The 20,572-nt window shown below is 41.7% G+C and overlaps 1 protein-coding gene across 1 annotated transcript in view; it reads right to left on the bottom strand.

The window, feature by feature from the left end:
* The window catches only part of jph3b (junctophilin 3b), a 134,232-nt gene that overhangs the window by 16,962 nt on the left and 96,698 nt on the right, over window positions 1-20,572 (bottom strand). The window contains exon 3 of the mRNA XM_063067001.1: window positions 4,713-4,837. Coding sequence (XP_062923071.1) covers window positions 4,713-4,837 — 125 coding nt within the window. The remainder of the gene's footprint in view (window positions 1-4,712; window positions 4,838-20,572) is intronic.

The raw sequence follows: 20,572 nt of genomic DNA, 5'->3' as shown, positions 1-20,572 counted from the left end.
CTGAACTGCTGGCATTTCCCAAGAAAATTCAGTCTATCCGTTTGTAAACGTGAGAATATTTTAAGAATGTGTTCATGTTCAAGAATGTCAAGGAAGAATCTGTTGATATTTTGATTGATAACAGACATGTGGAAAATGTTATCAACAATGGAATTTGTGAGAAACACAAGAACAACATTGTAAATGCGTATGTGACTCATGTTAACAAGAACTTAGAGGGAAAAATGTTGTGAAATATTTGGCAAATGATCACATAAGAAATACCTAGAACACTTGAACAAAGCAATGGAGCATTCTTCATTAGTCATTGTTACTGGATTACAGAGTTGCTTTTGCATTCATGTTATCGAAGTGCAAGTTATACCCACTCCTTTGCTGAATAAACTGAAAAGGAGTAACATTACTAATTTCGGATTCTAATTCTGGAAACAAATGCCATGTACTTATCTAGGTAATGTCACAGAGGAGTAGTACTGCGTCAATATGACTTGAAAGTTATTTATTCTAATTTTGTAGGCTGCATCAACAGTAACCAAACTTAAAGAGAACCGTGAAGAAGTTTATTGACTTCTTATTAATTGCTTAAGAGATCCATTCAGTTCCATAAGCATGACTATCTTGGCTGATTTTATTGTGCTAATTAGGTCCACAAACATGTTAACATCACGCAATTTCTTGTAGATATCCAAGTACCTTTGTTAAGAAAAGTATAAGGAAACAAGAGGAAAGAACGGGGTGACAAAAACAAAAAAGGAAACAGAACTTAAAGGAAATAAACAGGAGGAGGAGGAATTAAAATGAAAATACAGAAGTAGATGAGAAAGGAAATGAAATGGTTCAATGACTGTAAGTATTATAAAATAGCTCATGGGTTGGATATGGTATGTAATTATGATTTAACTACTTACTTAAAGTATTTGACTACATTTCCAAAATAAAACACCAAAAATGTGCAGATACTACCTGACATGATGTGTATATTTTTCAGGTTTCCAACGATCATATTTTTATAATCCAATCACATGAATTAGGAGCAGGGGTCAACCATTCAGTTCCTTGAGCCTTGTCCTCCTTTCAGTAGGACCACGGCTGACTTGATTGTCACCTCAACTCACAATTGCATCTGCCCATGGTAACATTTTGTCTCCTTGCTTATTAATCTATTACTTCACCTTCAAAAATTAAAAAAAAATTTCCACTGCTCTTTAAGGAATAGAGTTTCAAAGAATTATAACCCTCAGAGAAAATATTTTCTCTTTTCTCCGTCTGGGATCCATGGTGACTTGGCCATTTGGATTCAGAATTTGCTTGCTCATAGCGGTCAATAGGTCATATTCTGGCTGGAGGTCCTTGACTAGTGATGTTCCATACTGGGAACTCTGCTATTTGTAATGCATGTAAATGATCTTGATGGGTGAGTTAGTAATTTTGCAGATGGTATAAAGATTGGTGGTGTCATGGACAGAGTAAAACATTGCCATGGGATGCAGCAGGATATAGTGCATTTGCAGATATGGGCGCAGAAAAATTAGATTGAATGTAATCCAGTCGAGTGTGAAGTGCTGAACTTTGGGAGATCCAATGCAGGACCATTAGCAGCACTAATATACAGAGAGTTCTTGGAGTCCAAGTCCATAGCTCCCTGATAGTGGCCCAGCGAGTTGATAGGGTAGTAGAGAAGGTATATCCCATGCTGCCTTTACTGGTTGAGGCAATGAGTTCAAGAGTCATGAATTTATGTTGCAGATTTATAAAGCTCTGGAGTATCATCAACCTATTAAAGATCTGGGGAGTTTGGAGAGGGTGTAGGAGAGATCGACCAGGACTGGTAAGAGATTAATACCTCCTCTTATAGAGATTAAAAGTTCTTCTTGTCCTCAGTCACTACCCCATGAGCCTCTGCATCTAACACATCATTCTCTACAACTTCCACCATCTTCAATGGGACCCTACCACCAAGCACATCTTTACCTTCTCCCTCCCCCACTTTCTACTTTCCACAGGGTTTCGCTCATTCCATGATTTCTTTGTCCATTCGTCCTTCCCCACTAATCTCCCTCCTGGAACTTATCCCTGCACCTGCCCATTCACCTCCTCCCTCACCTCCATTCATGGTCCCACACAGTGCTTCCAGGTGAGGCAACACTTCACCTGCAGATCTGTTGGGGCCACCTATTGTATCCAGTGGTGCTCCCGACACGGCCTCCTCTACATTGGTAAGATCTAGATTGTGAGACTGCTTTGTCGGTTACTTTAATTCCTACCCGAATTCCTGTTCGCGGTCTCCTCTTCTGGCACGATGAGGCCACTCTCAGGGTGGAGGAGCAACACCTCATATTCCATCTAGGTAGCCTCCAACCTGATGGCATGAACATCGATTTCTCCAACTTCTGCTAATTTCCCCCCCTTCCCCTTCTCTCTTCAATTCCCCATTCTGGCCTCTTACCTCTTCTCCTCACCTGCCTATCACCTCCCTGTGGTGTTCCTCCTCCTTCCCTTTCTCCCATGGTCCACTCTCCTCTCCTATCAGATTCCTTCTTCACCAGCTCTTTACCTTTTCCATCTGTCACCTCCCAGTTTCTTACTTCGTCCCCTTCCCCCCTCACCCACCCACTTGGCTTCACCTATCACCTTTATGACTTGTCCTCCTTTCCCTCCCCCAGCCTTCTAATCTGGCATCTTCCCCCTTCCTTTCCAGTCCTCATAAAGGGCTGCGGCTGATAACATTAACTGTTTATTCATTTCCATAGATTCTGGCAGACCTTTATGTTCCTCCAGCATTTAATGTGTTTTGTTCTGGATTTCCGGCATCTGCAGATGTCTTTAAGATTAATAATTTATTCACTTTAGCCAAATCCATTGGGAAAGATGTTCTTTCCGAATTCAGTACTGCTGCTTCAATTAGCCACACGTTCAGCTGCCTAGAGAGCACGTTCAATAGGAGAGATTGGACAAACAAGGGTTGTTTTCCCTGGAGTGGTAGGGGCTAAGAGGAGACATAGCTAGACAGCCAGTGCCCTTTTCCCAGTGTCAAAATGTCTAATAATTGCTTTAAGGTGAGAGGTGGAAGTTCAAAGGAAATTTGCAGAGCATGTTTTAGTACAGTGATTGGTGGGTGTCTGGAAAGCATAGTTAAGGATGCAGATATGATGTAAGAGCTTAAATGGCTCTTAGGTAGGCACGGGGATACACAGTGAGTGGAGGGATATGGACAAGGTGCAGACAGTAGGGATAGCCCATTAGCTTAATTAGTTTGGCACAACATCATGGGCTGAAGTGCCTGTTTCTGTGGTGTTTTCTTCTATATTCCATGTTCTACTTTTAAATGGTGATGCCTTGTTCCAAATTTGCATACAAGGGGGAAGATCCTATCCACATCCATTAGGTTAGGGCTCTCAGGTTCCTTAACATTTGAATCAAGTTACTTCTCATGCTTGTGATCTATAGCAACTACAAGCCTCGCCTATCCAAGACAACTTGACCTTTTTACTTATTAGTGAAACAAATCTCCTTTGCAATGTTTCCAGTGCATATACATCCTTCTGTAAATAAGACCAATACTGAAAAAAAGGACCTAGTTCTTTCCCGGCATTTATGACAAATAAAGTCTTTTTAGGCTTCCAGCCAGGCGCGGGTATCGATTTTAACCTCGATATAGAGTTAAAATTGTTAAAATCAATACCTGTACCCGGCTGGAAACCCAAGAAAAGTTTATAAGACCAATATTTTACACAGAATCTTGTGTGATCTCATCAATGCCAAACGTCACAGAGGCATAACCTCTATACTTTCGTATTCAACTCCCCAACAAACGATCATGTTCTAGCAATAAACAATCAATTTTCCAAAGGTTGACTTTACGACACAGTAACAGCAATGTCAAACATGCAAAAGATAAAAAGTCATTAAGTGTTGCGTTGATGTGACATGTTTATGGTACATTCCAAACATTTACAGCAAAAAAAGATTAAACACTATAATATAGGAAATGTACACTCATTTTATGCTCAATAAGGTCACATAAATACCAATGTGATATTGACCAGATAATCTGCTTCTCTGATAGAGGCTGAGGGAGAAAAATTGACCAGTTCATCTGGTCTTCTTTCAAGTATTGCCATGGCAACATCTTTGTCCATCTGAGAACCTGTGAGACCTTGCTTTGACATTTCATTTTAAAGATAGCTTCAGAGACCGTATAGCAGTCCCTCAGAACTGAATTCTGCGTTCAACTTTTTGAACTTAAGTCCCTGAATAGGATTTGAACCCACTAACACGGAAAAGGGAATGCTATAGACGAGGCACAGGCGGCATTTTTTCATGTATTTTTTTTCCACATTTCTTCTACAGGCCTGCAAATTTCAACTAACGATAAACAAATTAGTTCATATAAACGTGGCTGCTTTTTAAGAATATAAATATCTTGAATGCAAAATGAATATTACCTTCTCTGAGGAATGAAATGTTATTACAAAATCAAGATATACTTTTGATAAAATGTTAAAACAGGCTTCCCATATGTGGCAGTATTATATCATACGATTTTCTCGACACTATTTTCTCGAAATCCCACCTATGTTACTGAACCAACCTTTGAGCATTAAGATTTGCATTGCTTGAAAAGAGTTTGTCTGAATCTGATATCCATTCTCATTGCCACAGCTAATAGCTAACAGACCATTAGTTAGGCCAAGCATCATTAATATACTGACCATTGCCTGGTTGTTGTGTGGACGGGGAGAACTCTTTGGCAGTGATCCTGGCAAGCTGGGCCTCATCCTGAGCTTTTTCAGCAGCTGTATCAGCAAGCTCCGACTTTGACCTGGCATGAGATGTCCTGTAGGGAATGTGAACAATTACAGATCTTTTACAGTCATGACAAACACACCCATCAATTCATAAAATTACAGCACCATTGTGATGAACGTAATACATTACGCATTTGGTTGTAATTCCTCTCATTTCTATCCTCAATATTAAATGAGCTGAGATATCCTACCCATGTAAGAATAAACTACTTTTTAGTTTATTTATTGTAAACATTAAAAGTTGTATTGCAATCACCCACCTTTGTTATGAGATGACCAATTTGATATCTAATTCCTATGTTCAAATTTATCTTGCTGTACTATATTCGATGCACATAATTGGTGATTGAAGGTTTAATTTTATTTTTTTGCCATGTATCTCTTTATCAATAACTCTGTTGATCATTGATATGGAGCAGCATCTCCAAAACCATCACACTGAGCACGGGGCCCCCCAGGGCTGTGTGCTCAGTTCACTGCTGTTCACTCTGCTGACCCACGACTGTGCTGCAACACACAACGCAAATCACATCACCATGTTTGCCGATGACATGACCATGGTAGGTCTCATCAGCAAGAACGATGAGTCAGCATACAGAGAGGAGGTGCAGCAGCTAACGGACTGGTGCAGAGCCAACAACCTGTCTCTGAATGTGAACAAAACAAAAGAATGGTTGTTGACTTCAGGAGAATCTCACCTGGCCCCTCAACACCAGCTCCACAGCCAAGAAAGCCCAGCAGTATCTCTACTTTCTGTGAAGGCTGAGAAAAGTCTATCTCCCACCCCCCATCCTCACCACATTCTACAGAGGTTGTATTGAGAGCATCCCGAGCAGCTGCATCACTGCCTGGTTTGGAAATTGCACCACCTCGGATCACAAGACCCTGCAGCGGATAGTGAGGTCAGCTGAGAAGATCATTGGGGTCTCTGTTCCCGCCATGACATTTATACCACACGCTGCACCCGTAAAGCCAAAAGCATTGTGAAGGATCCCACGCACCCCTCATACAAACTCTTCTCCCTCCTGCCATCTGGCAAAAGGTACCGAAGCATTCGGGCTCTCATGACCAGACTGTGCAACAGTTTCTTCCCCTGACTCCTTAATACCCAGAGTCTAGACTGACATCTACATCATTTATTATCATATTGAAATTGTCCTCTACTGTGCCCATTGTCTTATTATTTATTGTACTGCCCTGCACTATTTTGTGCACTTTATGTAGTCCTGTGTAGGTCTGTAGTCTAGTGTAGTTTTTGTGTAGTTTTACGTAGCCTAGTGTAGCCTTGTGTTGTCTCACTTAGTCTTATGTAGTTTTGTGTTGTTTCATGTAGCACCATGGTCCTGGAGGAACATTGTTTCGTTTTTACTGTGTACTGTACCAGCAGTTTATGGTCGAAATGAGAATAAAATGTGACTTGACTTGACTTGAGTTTTCAGGTTCCTTCCTTTCCATTCCTGATGAAGGGTCTCTGGACTCTGAGATTTCCGGCATCTGCAGAACCTCCTGTGTTTACGATTTGCTTCCTAGTCTAGTTCCAGTCGCTTATTATCCATGGGCCTAAGTCAGTGGTCCCCAACCACCGGGTTGCGGACTGGTACCGGGCCGCGAGGAAACGATATGATTTGGCGGTATGATGAGTCAAAAACAAACATCGCTTGACAGTTTCTTTAGAAGAAGTGGTAGGAGACATAAAAGGCCTAACGATGATGATAACGCAGAGACAGCTGAGGCCAAGACCACAAAAAAAAGAAAGCTTCCTTCAACAGAAAATATGACGAGTCGTACATAAAATATGGCTTTATTGCGACCGGTGACTCGCACGCTCCAAGCCCCCTGTGTGTGACATGTGGAGACATGCTGTCTAATGAGGCAATGAAACCCTCAAAACTGCTTTGGCACCTTGAGTCCAAGCACCCTGCACTTAAAGACAAACCCGTTGAGTTTTTTGAGCGGAAAAAACGTGAGCAAGCGGGACAGAAGCAAGTGCTGAGAACCACCGCCTCCACAAATGCTGCTGCTCTGAGAGCATCGTACTTAGTGGCTATTCGTATTGCCAAGGCTAAGAAATGTCTGTTTGAGCAGCTTTGCGAGGAAATGGATGCAGAGCACAAACGCTTCTCTTACACACTGAAATCAAGTGGCTATCAAGGGGGAGAGCCCTGGCCAGGGTTCTTGAGTTAAGAGAGCAGCTACAGAGATTTCTTTCAGGAAAAAAGACACCACTGGCAGCACACTTCAGTGGCGAGGAGAGGATTGCAAAACTCGCTTATCTGTGTGACATCTTCAACCTGCTCAATGAACTCAATTTGTCACTTCAGGGGAGAATGACAACTGCCTTCAAATTGGCAGATAAAGTGTCTGCTTTCACAGCCAAACTGGAACTGTGGGGACGGCGAGTGGACAGGGGCATATTTGTCATGTTCCCAACATTAGCTGGGATTTTGGGAGAGACTGAGGCTGCACCATCCTTCTCACAGCTGGTGTGCGATCACCTATCTTCGCTGTCAACAGAATTCGAGCGTCACTTCCCAACCACAAATGACCCAAGACGTGCAAAGGAATGGGTCCGTGACCCATTTGTGAATGTCCCCGGTGAATCATCCATGTCAGCACGGGAAGAAGATCAACTCCTCGAGCTTGCAAATGACGGTGGGCTGAAAAGTATGTTTGACATAACATCTCTGCTGGCATTCCAGATCAAAGTCAAGACTGAATATCCTGAGATAGCCATGAAAGCACTGAAAACGTTGCTTCCATTTCCAACATCATATCTCTGTGAAGCAGGATTTTCTGCAATGAATGCAACGAAAACTAAATTGCGGAATAGACTGGACATAAGGAACCCCCTTCGAGTATCGATGTCTCCAATCACCCCTCGATAGCACCGTGTTGTTGCAGGAAAACAAGCCCAGGGCTCCCACTGATTCAGCGATATTGGTGTGTTGCAATGATTTTATATGTTCACACAAGGAAAATATGCGCTGTGTGTTTAATATCCAAACGTTACTTAAAATGTTATGATGCTATTGACTTATAAGTGTCTTATAATTGGCTTTTCACTGTATTCATGCGAGGAAAATATGCACTGTGTGTTTAACGCAGCAGGCCTGCTACGTTCCACCAGCATTTCTTGTGTATGTTGCTTGAATTTCCAGCATCTGCAGATTTCCTTGTGGCTGTGTGTTTAATATTAAATTTGTTAGATAAACACCTTTAGAAACGAAATTGAGTGTATTAGCCACTTATAAGTGACTTATAATTGACTTATCACCTTTATTCCGGTCATGATTAACACCCACCACCCCCCCTTCGGGCGGTCCGCAATATTAAACTGGTCCGCGGTGCAAAAAAGGTTGGGGACCAAGTGATATATGTTAGCTCACTCTTCACCAACACACTCAATTTTAAATTACTCAACTATATTTAAATATCTTCCTATGGTCTAGTTCAAACCTCTTGAGTCCAAAATCACTCTCTAATTCTCTGACTAGCCCTGTTTCTTCAGGTTCATCACAGGCTAACACTCTGTCTCTAAGCTTCACACAAGGGCCCCTCAATAGAATCCTTCGGCCAACCATTCACAAATGCTTCTTCAGAGTTCATCCCTTTCTAATTTGATCAAGAATGGGGTAACAGATGCTCTCACAATTCTTCCAAATATGAAGCAATCCAAGTCCGCCCACACCAAGACCTGGATAACAAGCAGGTTTTTTCCTCCTGATTGTTTCCTTTTGTCCTATCAAGTTTAGTACTGCTTTCTCCACCTTATTCTTGCGAACGATCTTCCCAAATTTCACCTCCTCCCTTCCGCCTCTTAAAAATCTACACATCAGTCGTTTGAAAATTATTCCCTCCATGGAGTAGTATGTTCCCCCTTTACTTCCATTGTGAAGTGCCTGTTATTTGCAACTTTAACAGCTACAGAAGTACAGGTTGATGTTTGTATCACCAGTCAAATGAATTGGAGTTAAGCTTTTCTTTGCTCTTTATCTGAAGAAATTACTAATGTTTTGTTTTAATTTTATACTATCAGTTGGATAAAAGAATGAGGTGTAAAAAGGAATAATGGGAAGAATCTTTTTTTTGCAGGGAGTAAATTAATTTGAATGTTACTACTTGAAGATCAACTTTATTGAATTTTTTAACAAATGCCAGCTGAAATTTCTGTGCTTATTATTTCACCATAAATCATTAATGTTTGCTTAGTAATCACAAAGAGGCAGAGAGGAAAAACCTCAGCTTCAATTTGTGGCAACTGGTAGAATACTGCATCTCCTTTACTCCACTCAAGGAACTAAAATTGCAATAAAATAGCTTATAACCTTTTTCTAAATTGTACTTCAAGAGAGAAAAAAATGCTCATAATTACAATAAACTTCAGAAGCATCCCCAGCAATGCAATAAAAGAATTGATTTTTCCAGTTTCTTGATACTTACCTACTAATCTATACAGATTATTTCTATAATATTTTTATAAAGATCTTTATAAAGATCTGATGAATTATTGGAATAATGTTCATTACTTTTCTGAAAATAAAACACATTACCTAACAGACTAATCATAAACAATGATTTGAAAGAAAATCCAAAAACATTTTGTACTGGAAATCTGAAGTAAAAACAAAATGTGTTCGAAACATTCAGCAGGTTAGTCAGCATCTGTGACAATGAAACAGACTGAAATCCTTTTGTCAGAACTGGGATTTGGAGGACAAGGGATGACCAGGTCTTTAACCTGAAATATTAACTCGTTTCTCTTTACACTGATGTTGATTAACCTGCTGAGAAACCTCCTGAAAATTCTGTTTTTATGGCTGTACTAATATGAGTACAAAGCCTTCTGAAAATATTTAGAATTCACAATCTGAAACAAATAACATAAATATAAAATGCTTTGATGAGGGAGCAGGAAGTGAAGACAATGCTTCAGTAAGTTGTAGGTATCAATTCATATCAATAAAAAGTACTTTCAGAAAAAAATTAAGTGTGTGAGTAACTTAGGATATGTATTAACTGTACAGCAAACCAGAGACAAATACTGCATGTCTGCAACTACTGCAGTCACAGTCCTCCAAAGTGTTTTTTTTTGTAGCTTCTTTATGCTTCTCTGGATCATTTAGTTAGTGACATACAGTAAATGATTACTTTATTATGGAGCTTGAGGAGAAGTGGTCTGCACCCCGGTACCAAGCAGTGAGGATGATCAAGAGCAAGGCAGCAGCTGATGCAGCAGACTATCTGTTTACTTTTAAATGGGGGTGAAGCCTGTGCAAAGTTTTCGTGCCTCTGTGGAGTCTCAGACTACTCCACCCAGGAATGGATTGCTGCTACATGGTACCAGGTTGCTGTTCTGTAAGAGAAGAGGGTTAATGCCTTGGAGCACCATGTCGCCATTAGAGAACACAATGTCTGAATTGATTGTCCTCATTGGCAAAGATCAAAAGGTTTTGATGGCACTTATGCAAACTGGGTTGCAGCAGTCACACACCCTGCTGTATGGAGAGTCTCCTCCCTGACCTTTCCCTCCAAAGCTGGTCCCCCCACATTCCCAACAGCCAGGTAAGTGCAGCCCCTCAGCACAAGACATTGCACAAGCCAGCCAGTCCTTCCAGTACTGAAGTTACTCATCAGCATTCATCATGACCCGTTGCGACCCACCCAAATGAAAGGAAGTGATCTGCCAGCAGTGTATCTGTAATCAGGTGAAAATGATGGCAGTATCTAATACTAGAGTTAAAATACCAGTTGGAAGACTATCCCACAGGGCCAACGCATGGTACATAGTTTAATATCTGTTCGTAATTAATGGTGTTCCTGATCTGTGATTAACGTTCATTAAAATATTTTGTTTAACTCATTCTGACATCACCAATGAATTGGGTGAATGGAGTGACAGGGGAAGCTCCTGAAATATGGAGTGTTGCATATTACAGTTGTCCTTGCTGATGTAAATTTATTGTTCATTTAATAATGTTTCATAACTCCAAAAACGGATTGGAAGAAAATCATGGGAGCCCCTGTGTGCACTTGGTTATACTTCATTTAGTAAGGAGCTCACATATGACATGGTGGCATAATAACATATGCCATTTACATGTACGTACTTCATGTACATACAACCCAGAATGATTATGTAAACAAAGAATGCTTACTCAAACAATATGCTTAAAATATTACTCAGATATTACTGAAGTATTAGAAACAGTACACACCTCCCTGCTTAGCTATAAACTCCAATATGGAAAGTATATTATACAACTACCATATTGATATCCACAGCATAGCAAATTTTAAATGATCCCATTCTGGCATGAAGATTTAATTGCCGTGGAGGATTTCTTACTCTTGTGATAGCGTATCGAAGCAACTGAACCCGATGTTTGGATGACGATTTAAGCACTGGGCCAGATTGAAAAGGTCAGGGTGTCAGGCCCAAGGTGAGGGAGGGCCGGTTCAGCTCGTTACTCTGCAATGTTTGCTCAGCTCTGTGTTGTACTAAGGACACGTGGACCTCTTTCCTGAACATCCGATCTGACTGCTATTTGCTTGCTTTTATTACTTGCATGATTTGCTTTTATTTCTCTCTGCACATTGGGTGTTTGCCAGTCGTCTTTTTTTAATGGGTTCTTTTGGGCTTCTTTGTTTTGTGGCTGCCGGTAAGGAGAAGATTCTCGAGGTTGTAAAATGTATACATTAAATGTACTTTGAACTTTCAACTTGTGACTTTCTTAATGGGGGGGTGGGTCACTCTGCTTGGCAGGTGAGACTTGTGGCTGTGAAACAATCTCAGATCCTGGGGCCTCCTCTGTGGTGGTTGTAGACGTTGATTCTGGGACTGCAGGAAGTGGTTCTGACAGCTCTGGGCACTTTACTTCCCCACCAATTGACTCTGCTCTTGTCAACTGATCGATGTATCGTCTCTAGATGACATCTGACACAATCTCCACTGTGTAGGAGAGTGGCCCAGTTCTGTCCTTAGTCACTTTGTGTTCCCACTTTTGATCACCAGGGCTGCTCATTGAGGAGTGAAACATTGAACCTCCTTGTTTGAGGAGGCCTCAGTTTGTCTCAGCAGTTTGTCCTGTACACTGCATCTGAGATTGGGTTTGAGAAGATCCAAGTGTGAACACAACAAACAGAGTGTGCTGCGTTATGATACATAAGGTGGAGCTTCTGATCCAGCGTCAGTGTAGTGTGTTCTACTGACATCGCTCACAGTGCATTCTTTACATTCTGCACAAATCTTTCCACCAAGCCATTTAAAGCTGGGTGGTGCAGTGTAGATGTAAAATGTCTTATTCCTTTCATTTTCAGGAATGACCGAAACTGTTCCACAATAAACTGTGGTCTGTTGTCACTGATTAAATATTCTGGAACTCCAGTCCTGGAGAAGAGGCTTCTCAACACATGAGCAGTGTGTGAGGCTGTAGAGGAGGCTATTGAGAACACTTCTGGCCACTTTGTAACTGAACCCACTAGTACCAAGAAATTTGTGCCCATGAATGGTCTGGCAAAATCCACATGATACCTCTGCCAGGACAATGCAGGCCATTTCCAGTGATGGAAAGGCACCTTCTGGAGGTGTTGGCATCCCAAACAGTGCATGACAAACTGCTCGATCTGCTGATCTATCCCAGGCCACCAGACAAAGCTTCAAGCCAATGCTTTCATTTTGACCACGTCTAAATGACCGGCATGCAGCGCTTCCAACACTTTAGCCCTCAGCTTGGATAGTACAACTTCCATTTCCTGACATGGAATTGTTATGGGGTAAAGTGAGTCTTTTGGCATATGTGCAAAGTTATCAGCGTCAGGACATGCTACCTTTGATAGTTTTACTTAAATTATGTGCTTTCTTCATATTGTTTATTCTCTGAGCAACAGATTTCCTCACAGCACCCAAGAGGCAAAGGGAATGTGTGCTGTCTTTCTTTGAATGCAACCCATAATTGAGGGTTGATTGAAAGTCTGTGTTGACAATAATTGCATGAAAATCCGGAGACAAATCCAGATAACTAACTGGGTAGAGCACCGTATTTACTTGCACTTATCTGTGTGCCGACGACCCAGTCAAAAGTCAATGTAAACGTAAGTAAAATCACTCATGGTATGGCCTCAAGAGCCAAGTGGAATACTTCAGTGGAACGGCTGGTGTCCCTAGTTGGTTCTTTCTTCATCACTCTGCAACTAACAATACAGACACCAACAATTTGGATTCCCTAGTTTGCATCTGTGTTTGACTGCAATAATGGCAATGGTCTGTAGATTTCATTATCTCCATTTGCCACAATAGTAAAAGTCAAGATGTTGGCAGTCTACTCTGTGTAGCATTTGAAATGGTACTCAGTGTGAGAACATAGATCTGTCACGTTTTTGATAAACTGATTGCTACAATAAGTCTTGTCTCATGGGTCCTTCGGATAAGAGTTTCCACTTGACCCATTGCTGCAGGCTAACAATTGGCTGCGTATTATGACAAGTTGCTCCAATTGCAATGATATTTCTGAGACAGTGGCAAACTTAAAAGTGTTCCTGCCTTGAGCACTACTGAAACCGGGAGTTGTATGGATGGTCGCAAGTATGGTAATCTAATCAGAATTTGTCTGTATGGATCCTTATTGAAACAACACGACTGGACTCTATGATTCCTCCATTTGCTAAAAATTCCGACTGTGTACTTTGCTGTTGATGTCTATATCTATTGGACCTCTCAGTTCAATCTCTGGCTGCTTCAGGTAAAAATAAAGATTTCCTTAATTTCCTGTAGTTTGTTACGGGGGCACAGTTGCCTGGAGAATGCTCTGCCCTTCAGTAGAAGCTGATCTTCTTTATTCAGGCATATCCCTGTTTGATTGAGGAAGGGATAAGACATTCCAAAATGACTGTCGATGAAGTAGGTCAGTCTTCCAGGTGAGGCGACACTTCACCTGTGAGTCGGCTGGGGTGATATACCGCGTCCGGTGCTCCCGATGTGGCCTTCTATATATTGGCGAGGCCCAACGCAGACTGGGAGACCGCTTTGCTGAACACCTACGCTCTGTCCGCCAGAGAAAGCAGGATCTCCCAGTGGCCACACATTTTAATTCCACGTCCAATTCCCATTCTGACATGTCTATCCACGGCCTCCTCTACTGTAAAGATGAAGCCACACTCAGGTTGGAGGAACAACACCTTATATTCCGTCTGGGTAGCCTCCAACCTGATGGCATGAACATTGACTTCTCTAACTTCCGCTAATGCCCCACCTCCCGCTCGTACCCCATCCGTTATTTATTTATATACACACATTCTTTCTCTCACTCTCCTTTTTCTCCCTCTGTCCCTTTGACTATACCCCTTGCCCATCCTGAGGGATTCCCCCCCCCCCTTGTCTTTCTCCCTGGACCTCCTGTCCCATGATCCTCTCGTATCCCTTTTGCCAATCACCTGTCCAGCTCTTGGCTCCACCCCTCCCCCTCCTGTCTTCTCCTATCATTTTGGATCTCCCCCTCCCCTTCCCACTTTCAAATTTCTTACTAACTCTTCCTTCAGTTAGTCCTGACAAAGGGTCTCGGCCTGAAACGTCAACTGTACCTCTTCCTAGAGATGCTGCCTGGCCTCCTGCGTTCACCAGCAACTTTGATGTGTGTTGCAGTCAGCAGTTAACTTGGGTTCTTGGCAAAGGTGTGTAGTACAAGTGCAACCTGGCATTTCCTCCATTAATACTTTGCCATTCAGGTCATTGGCCCAGGAATTGGAGTCCGCACGTGAACTGCTGGACAATCATATTGGCCCTAACATGTCTTATCACAGTCTTTACTGTCATCTGCCAGCTTCCTTCTCTTCTCAATCAACCTTCCTTTTAAAAGTCATAGAACAGGGGTTCCCTACCTGTTATTGGCAAGGCTCCATGGCATAAAACAGGTTGAGGATTCATGTCACAGTCAGAGAACACGACAGCACAGTAACAGCCCTTCCACCCATCTTGCCCTTGCTGAGCTGTTAATTTGTCCCCAGACCATAGGCCTCCATAATCCTCCCATCCATATACCTAACCAAATGTCTCTTAAATGATGAAATTGAGCCTGCATCCACCACCTCTGCCAACAGCTCATTCCAGAGTCTCACCACCTTCTAAGTGAAGAAGTTCCCTCTCATGTTCCACTTAAACATGTCACCTTTCACCCTAATGCATGACTCTAGTTCTAGTCTCAGCTAACCTCAGTGGAAAAAGCCTGCTTGCATTTACCCTATCTATACCCCTCATAAGCTTGTATACCTCTATCAAATCTCCCCTCATTCTCCAAGCTCCATGGAATAAAGTCCTAACCTTTCCCTATAGCTCAGGAGCTCAAGATTCGGCAACATCCTTGTAAACTTTCTCTGTACTCTTTCAATCTTATTGATGTCTTTCCTGTAGGTAAGTGAGCAGAACTGCACAGAGTACTCAATACTTTGATTTACGAAGACTAATTTGCCAGAGCTCTCTTCTCTTCCTTCCATCTTTTCCCATTTTCTTCACTCTGCTTCAAGCTTGCTTCCTCTGAACTCATAACTCTCCAGACTCAGAAGCCTCCGCAACAAAACCTGAACTGCAAACTTCCATCTCCCTTTCCTCCTATCTCACTCCAATTGTTCCTCCATTTCTCTCAGCATTAAGACTCTCCCTCCTTCTCCCATTTTCTCCTCAACCCCTCCTCCCATCCCCTTTTTCATGTTCTATTCCTCTTTCACATTTCATGATCCAACCCCTCACTTTCTTCCTCCATTTCAGTTTCTCTCCTATCCCCTCCCCATTCACTAATCACTGTAGTCGCCTTTCCCTTTCCTTCATATCCCAGTCCAATGCACCCTCCTTTCCCTTACCTTGCTCTACCCTCACCTTTTCAACTCATTTTCCTCTTCCTGCCCCTCTCCACACCTTATCTTTTCCTTCTCATCTTCCTTCTCCCATCCATGCTGTTCATTATCTACTCCCTTAAACAAACTTGACCACACCCTTTTCCACCTAAGCCCCCTTTCCACCTTATTCCTACTCACCTGACTTTCCCCTCTTTCCCTTCCCTTCAGTTACCTCTACTTCACTATCCTTCCACACACACTTTTCCATTTTGCCTACCCAATCCTTCCGATCCCACCCCTTCCACCTCCTCCTTTCTTCCCACACCTCACCATTCTCCAATGTGATCCCTGCACAAACTCTACCACGTGCTAGGAGCGCTCTCTCCAATGCATCCATCTCCACTGTCAAAGCTCAAGCTAAAACTGGATACAGAAGCACATACAGTAATAAATCATATTCAGTTGATATCAGACAATCTTGTCTGAAATTGAAAAATGTAAATCTGCAGGAAAACGTCAGATACAAAAAATTGACCATGTGTAGAGCTTTAGAATGCAGTAATATATAGTTGGTCCATTCAGAAAAATAGCAAATGGAATTAATTTCCGGAGAAGTGTGAGGTAATGCATTAGTGGATGTGCAGAAAGGCAAGGGAATATACAATAAATAGGAGTATGTTAGTGGTGTACAGGAACAAAGGCTCCTTGGAGTATGTGTTGTCAAATTCTCAGTGGTAACATGACAGGTGAACAAAGGTACAAAGGATGCTTATCCTTTTATAGCTGAGGCGTAAAGTAAGAGTAGGAACTATATCCCACATTCTTACCATTTTGCAGGAAAGATGTGTTAATACTAACAGGGGATATGGTGGGGATTTATGAAGATTTACAAAAAAATTACCAAGAATATTGTACCTATGAGGGAAAAAAAGGAATATGCTGGGGTTTACTTTGTTGCAACAGTTCAGTTGTACAAAATCATGAGGCATCTGGACAACGTAAAAAGCAGGATTCTACTTCCCTTAACAGACAAGGCCAAATCCAGATTTAAAATAATTGGAAGGTTAAAGGAAGGCTAGGAAACCCAGAAAGAAGGTGGTAGGGGTGAGGAACTCACTACCTAAAAGCGTGGTAAAAGTAGAAACTCTCATCACATTTGAACAACTTCTGGATATGTACTTGAAGAGCTGTGGCCTGCAAGGCTCTGGAGCTAAAGGCAGGATTAGTCAGAAAAGCATTATGTCCAACACTGATGAAATAAGCCAAATGCGCTGCTTCACATTTTCTGAAGTTTCTAAGGTTAGAAAATGTTTGCCTTGATTGTCAGGCAAAATTCCAGAACTTCAAGGGATTGAGTCAGACTTTGTAAAGGTCACAGAACTGAGGGATCTTCCATTCTGGGTCTAAGAAACCAGAAGAAACAAAGTAACACAATACAAGAAAACAGCAGGAGGAGAAGGCTGTTCACACTTTCAGTCCAGCCCGACCTATGCTGGTCTTCTGCGGCATTTCTCCATAACCACTATCCTTTAATCTAGCCATATGAATCTTCTTCCAACTTAAATAGTTCTATTGACCCAGCACCCACCACCTGCTGGGGCAGAGAATTTCAGGGATCCACCACTCTCTGTGTGAAGAAACTTCTATGTAACTCAGTCTTAAATGACTGACCCCTGATCTGGTACAAGGTTCTGTTTCAAGGAACTGTTTGTAGGCCAAACTGTCATAAGTAAGAAATGAAGAAAAACAGTGTGAGCGAGGCTCATAGAAACGGCTGTAACAGGAGATTAAACGAGTGAGAGAAGGGTGATTGCCAACCAGTCTCGCTGACTCAGTGAGAGAGTGAGTGGGTTTGCTCAGTGTTCCCAGTTCTGCCTGTCTCAACACAACCTTTGGGCTTTGTAGTGGAGTTGCAGGTTGGTGGGGTGGGTTGGGGTTTGGGGGGGAGAGAAGGCACGTGGAAATGCCCTGCTCCCACCCAGCAGAAACACGTAGCAGCTGGCAAATCCAGAGCAGCACACACAAAGTGCTGGGGGATCTCAACAGGTCAGGCAGTATCAATGGAAATAAACAAACATTTTTATTGTTTTGGGCCAAGACCCTTCATCAGGACTGGAAAGGAAGGGGCAAGAGGCCAGAATAAGAAGGTGGGGTGGGGGGAGGGGAGGGAGCACAAACTAGAAGAGGGGAGACAGTGTGGGGAATTGAATAAGAGGGAAGGGGGAAGGTGAAAAATTACTAGCGGCTGGAGAAATAAATGTTCCCGCCATCAGCTCGGAGGCTACCCAGATGGAATATGAAGTGTTGCTCCTCCAACCTGAGACGGGCCTCATCGTGGCATTATAGGGGACCATGGACTGATATGTCAGAATGGGAATGGGGATTGTAATTAAAATAGTTTGCCAGTAGTAAATCCTTTTTTTTGCAGATGGACAAAGGTACTTGACAAATCCATTCCACCGGTGTCCAAACACCCATTCATATATGTGGGGTGTCCATAGGTCGGACATTCATAATCTGGGAGGGACCTGTAAATATGTTTGGGTTTCTAACACTAGAATAAGCATCCCAACATCTACTCCATCAAGCTCCCTTGGTTCATGATATGTATGAATAAGGTCACCCCTTATTCTTCTAAGTTCCAAGGAAAACAGGCACCAAATTATTTAGCTTCTCTTGACAGATAATCTTCTCACCCTGGGAATTGGCCTGGTGAAACTCCTTTGGACAATGCCAATGATACTATACATTTTCTTAGGTAAGGGGACTAAGATTGCACATAGTATTCTATGAGACCACATCAACAACTGCAGTAAAACCTCTCTACTTTTATACTCACTCTTCATAGAAATGCAAGCCAAAATGCCATTTGCTTTCCTGACTACTTGTTGGACCTGTTGTTTTTTGTGATATGTGCACGAGAACACTTGGATCCTTCTGTACTTCACACTCTTGCAGTCTCTCTACCTTTGGAATTCTCTTATCAAAGTGCATGACCTCACACTTCCCCGCATTAAATGCTATTTGCCAGATGTTTGCCCACTTATTTAAACTACAGAATCATAATTTCCTGATTACAACATGCCCTTCCCACCTATTTTTGTACCATCAGCAAATCTGGAATTCTTCTGCCTTTCTTTCCTCTAGGTCATATATATAAACGGTGAACAAGAACTGATCCCTGTATTATTCAGCTAGTTACCTCCTTCCAGCCTGAAAAGGACCCATTTATCCAAACTCTGTTTTCTATGGTACAACCAGTTTTCAATCCCTTCTAACACAGAGAGAAAAACCAGATTTAGATCAGCTGTATATGGATTACCATTTAGAAAAACACAGAAAATGGCATTAACATTCAGAACTATAGAAATAAAAAGATGGCATGATGGCAACTGGGCATATGGGAATACAGTGGATTTATTTAATTGGGCCACCGGTTAATCGGAGCAGCTGCTATTTGGGAACAACTCTTAAAGAACAAAAACTAATCGAGAAACTGGACAGAATTTCCTTTGTTTATTTGAGAAACTGTGCTGGTTAATTGGGACAGGAGACTGTTGCCGAGCAGCTTCTAATTACTATCAGATACATGCATTTGTATAGCTGTTAAAACATTCCACTATGCTTAGAGCGAACAGTTTTTAAATAGTGTTAGTTGCGTGTGCTTGTGTTTAAACAGCAGTGATTTTTGTCACTGATAAGCAGGAAGACAATTCAGAACTGTTTTGCTCACTGTATTTCAAGCATTCAGGCTTGGAGATGCCAAAAACAGCCAGGAGTCAAAGCAAAATGATTTCACTACTTCAAAAAGTTAAGCACTATGAAGAATTTGAAGGTATCAACAATCGTCCTGAAGGTTACAAGGAAAATGAAGATTTGGAGGATACAATTGTTGATTGCATTATATGAAGGCAGTCCATTATCTACGCTACGCTGGCTTTGTTTATTTACAGCCAATCAAAAGAACACAGCATCCTTCATTGAAAACGACAAGGGGTGATTGATAAGTTCGTGGCCTAAGGTAGAAGGAGTCAATTTTAGAAAACCTAGCACATTTATTTTTTGCTACATGTACACACTTAGTCCAGCGGTCATGGAGCATATGGATCCCTTCTTTGTAGATGTTGGCGTCTTAGACCTCCAGAAGTGGTCCACAGCAGGGGTGATTGATAAGTTTGTGGCCTAAGGCAGAAAAAAATGAGTTATTAACTTCAAACTTTCTGCATTTTCAGTCAAAGAATTGAACTGCAAGTGCATGTAACGAGAGCTGTATAACTCATCTCTTTCTACCTTAGACCACGAACATATCAATCAGCCCTACTGTGGACCATCTGGAGGTCCAAGATGCTCTCGTTACATGCACGTGCAGGTTCAACACTTTGAGTGATAATGCAGAAAGTTTGAAGTTAATAACTCATCTCCTTCTACCTTAGGCCACGAACTTATTAATCACCCCTTGTATTAAGAATTCAGTTCTATGGTACTGTCGTAGTATTGGTAGTGTTCTAATTTGTGTTGTATTTCATTTAAATACATAATTTTTTACTCAGTTAAACTGTAGTTTATCTTTTTTATACTTTTTAAACTATTTCCTTGGAACTTCAGCTAATTGGGACAGTACTTTAATTGGGCCAAAATGTGCTAGTCCCGATGTGTCCCAATTAACCGGCATCCACTATAAAAGCAATTTGGGCAATGTTATATCAAGGGAGCTGATTTTTTCATACTTAACCAAGAATGATGCCTTATTGTTGAAACAAATTACTACAAATTCCCATTCATCAGGTTGAAAGACTTGACAGCCACAGTTACCAAAGCAATTCAAATTCTAATTGAGGCTCTTCAAATAGTACCTCACTTGCCATTACAATCTCTTTTTTATTTCCATACTTCTAGCAACCACAGTGTTTTGATATCATTTTCTCAAATAATTCCTGAGA

Source organism: Mobula hypostoma, chromosome 14 (genome assembly GCF_963921235.1).
Source record: "Mobula hypostoma chromosome 14, sMobHyp1.1, whole genome shotgun sequence".
Lineage (NCBI taxonomy): Eukaryota > Metazoa > Chordata > Chondrichthyes > Myliobatiformes > Myliobatidae > Mobula > Mobula hypostoma.
This window is presented reverse-complemented; position numbering and strand designations above follow the sequence as displayed.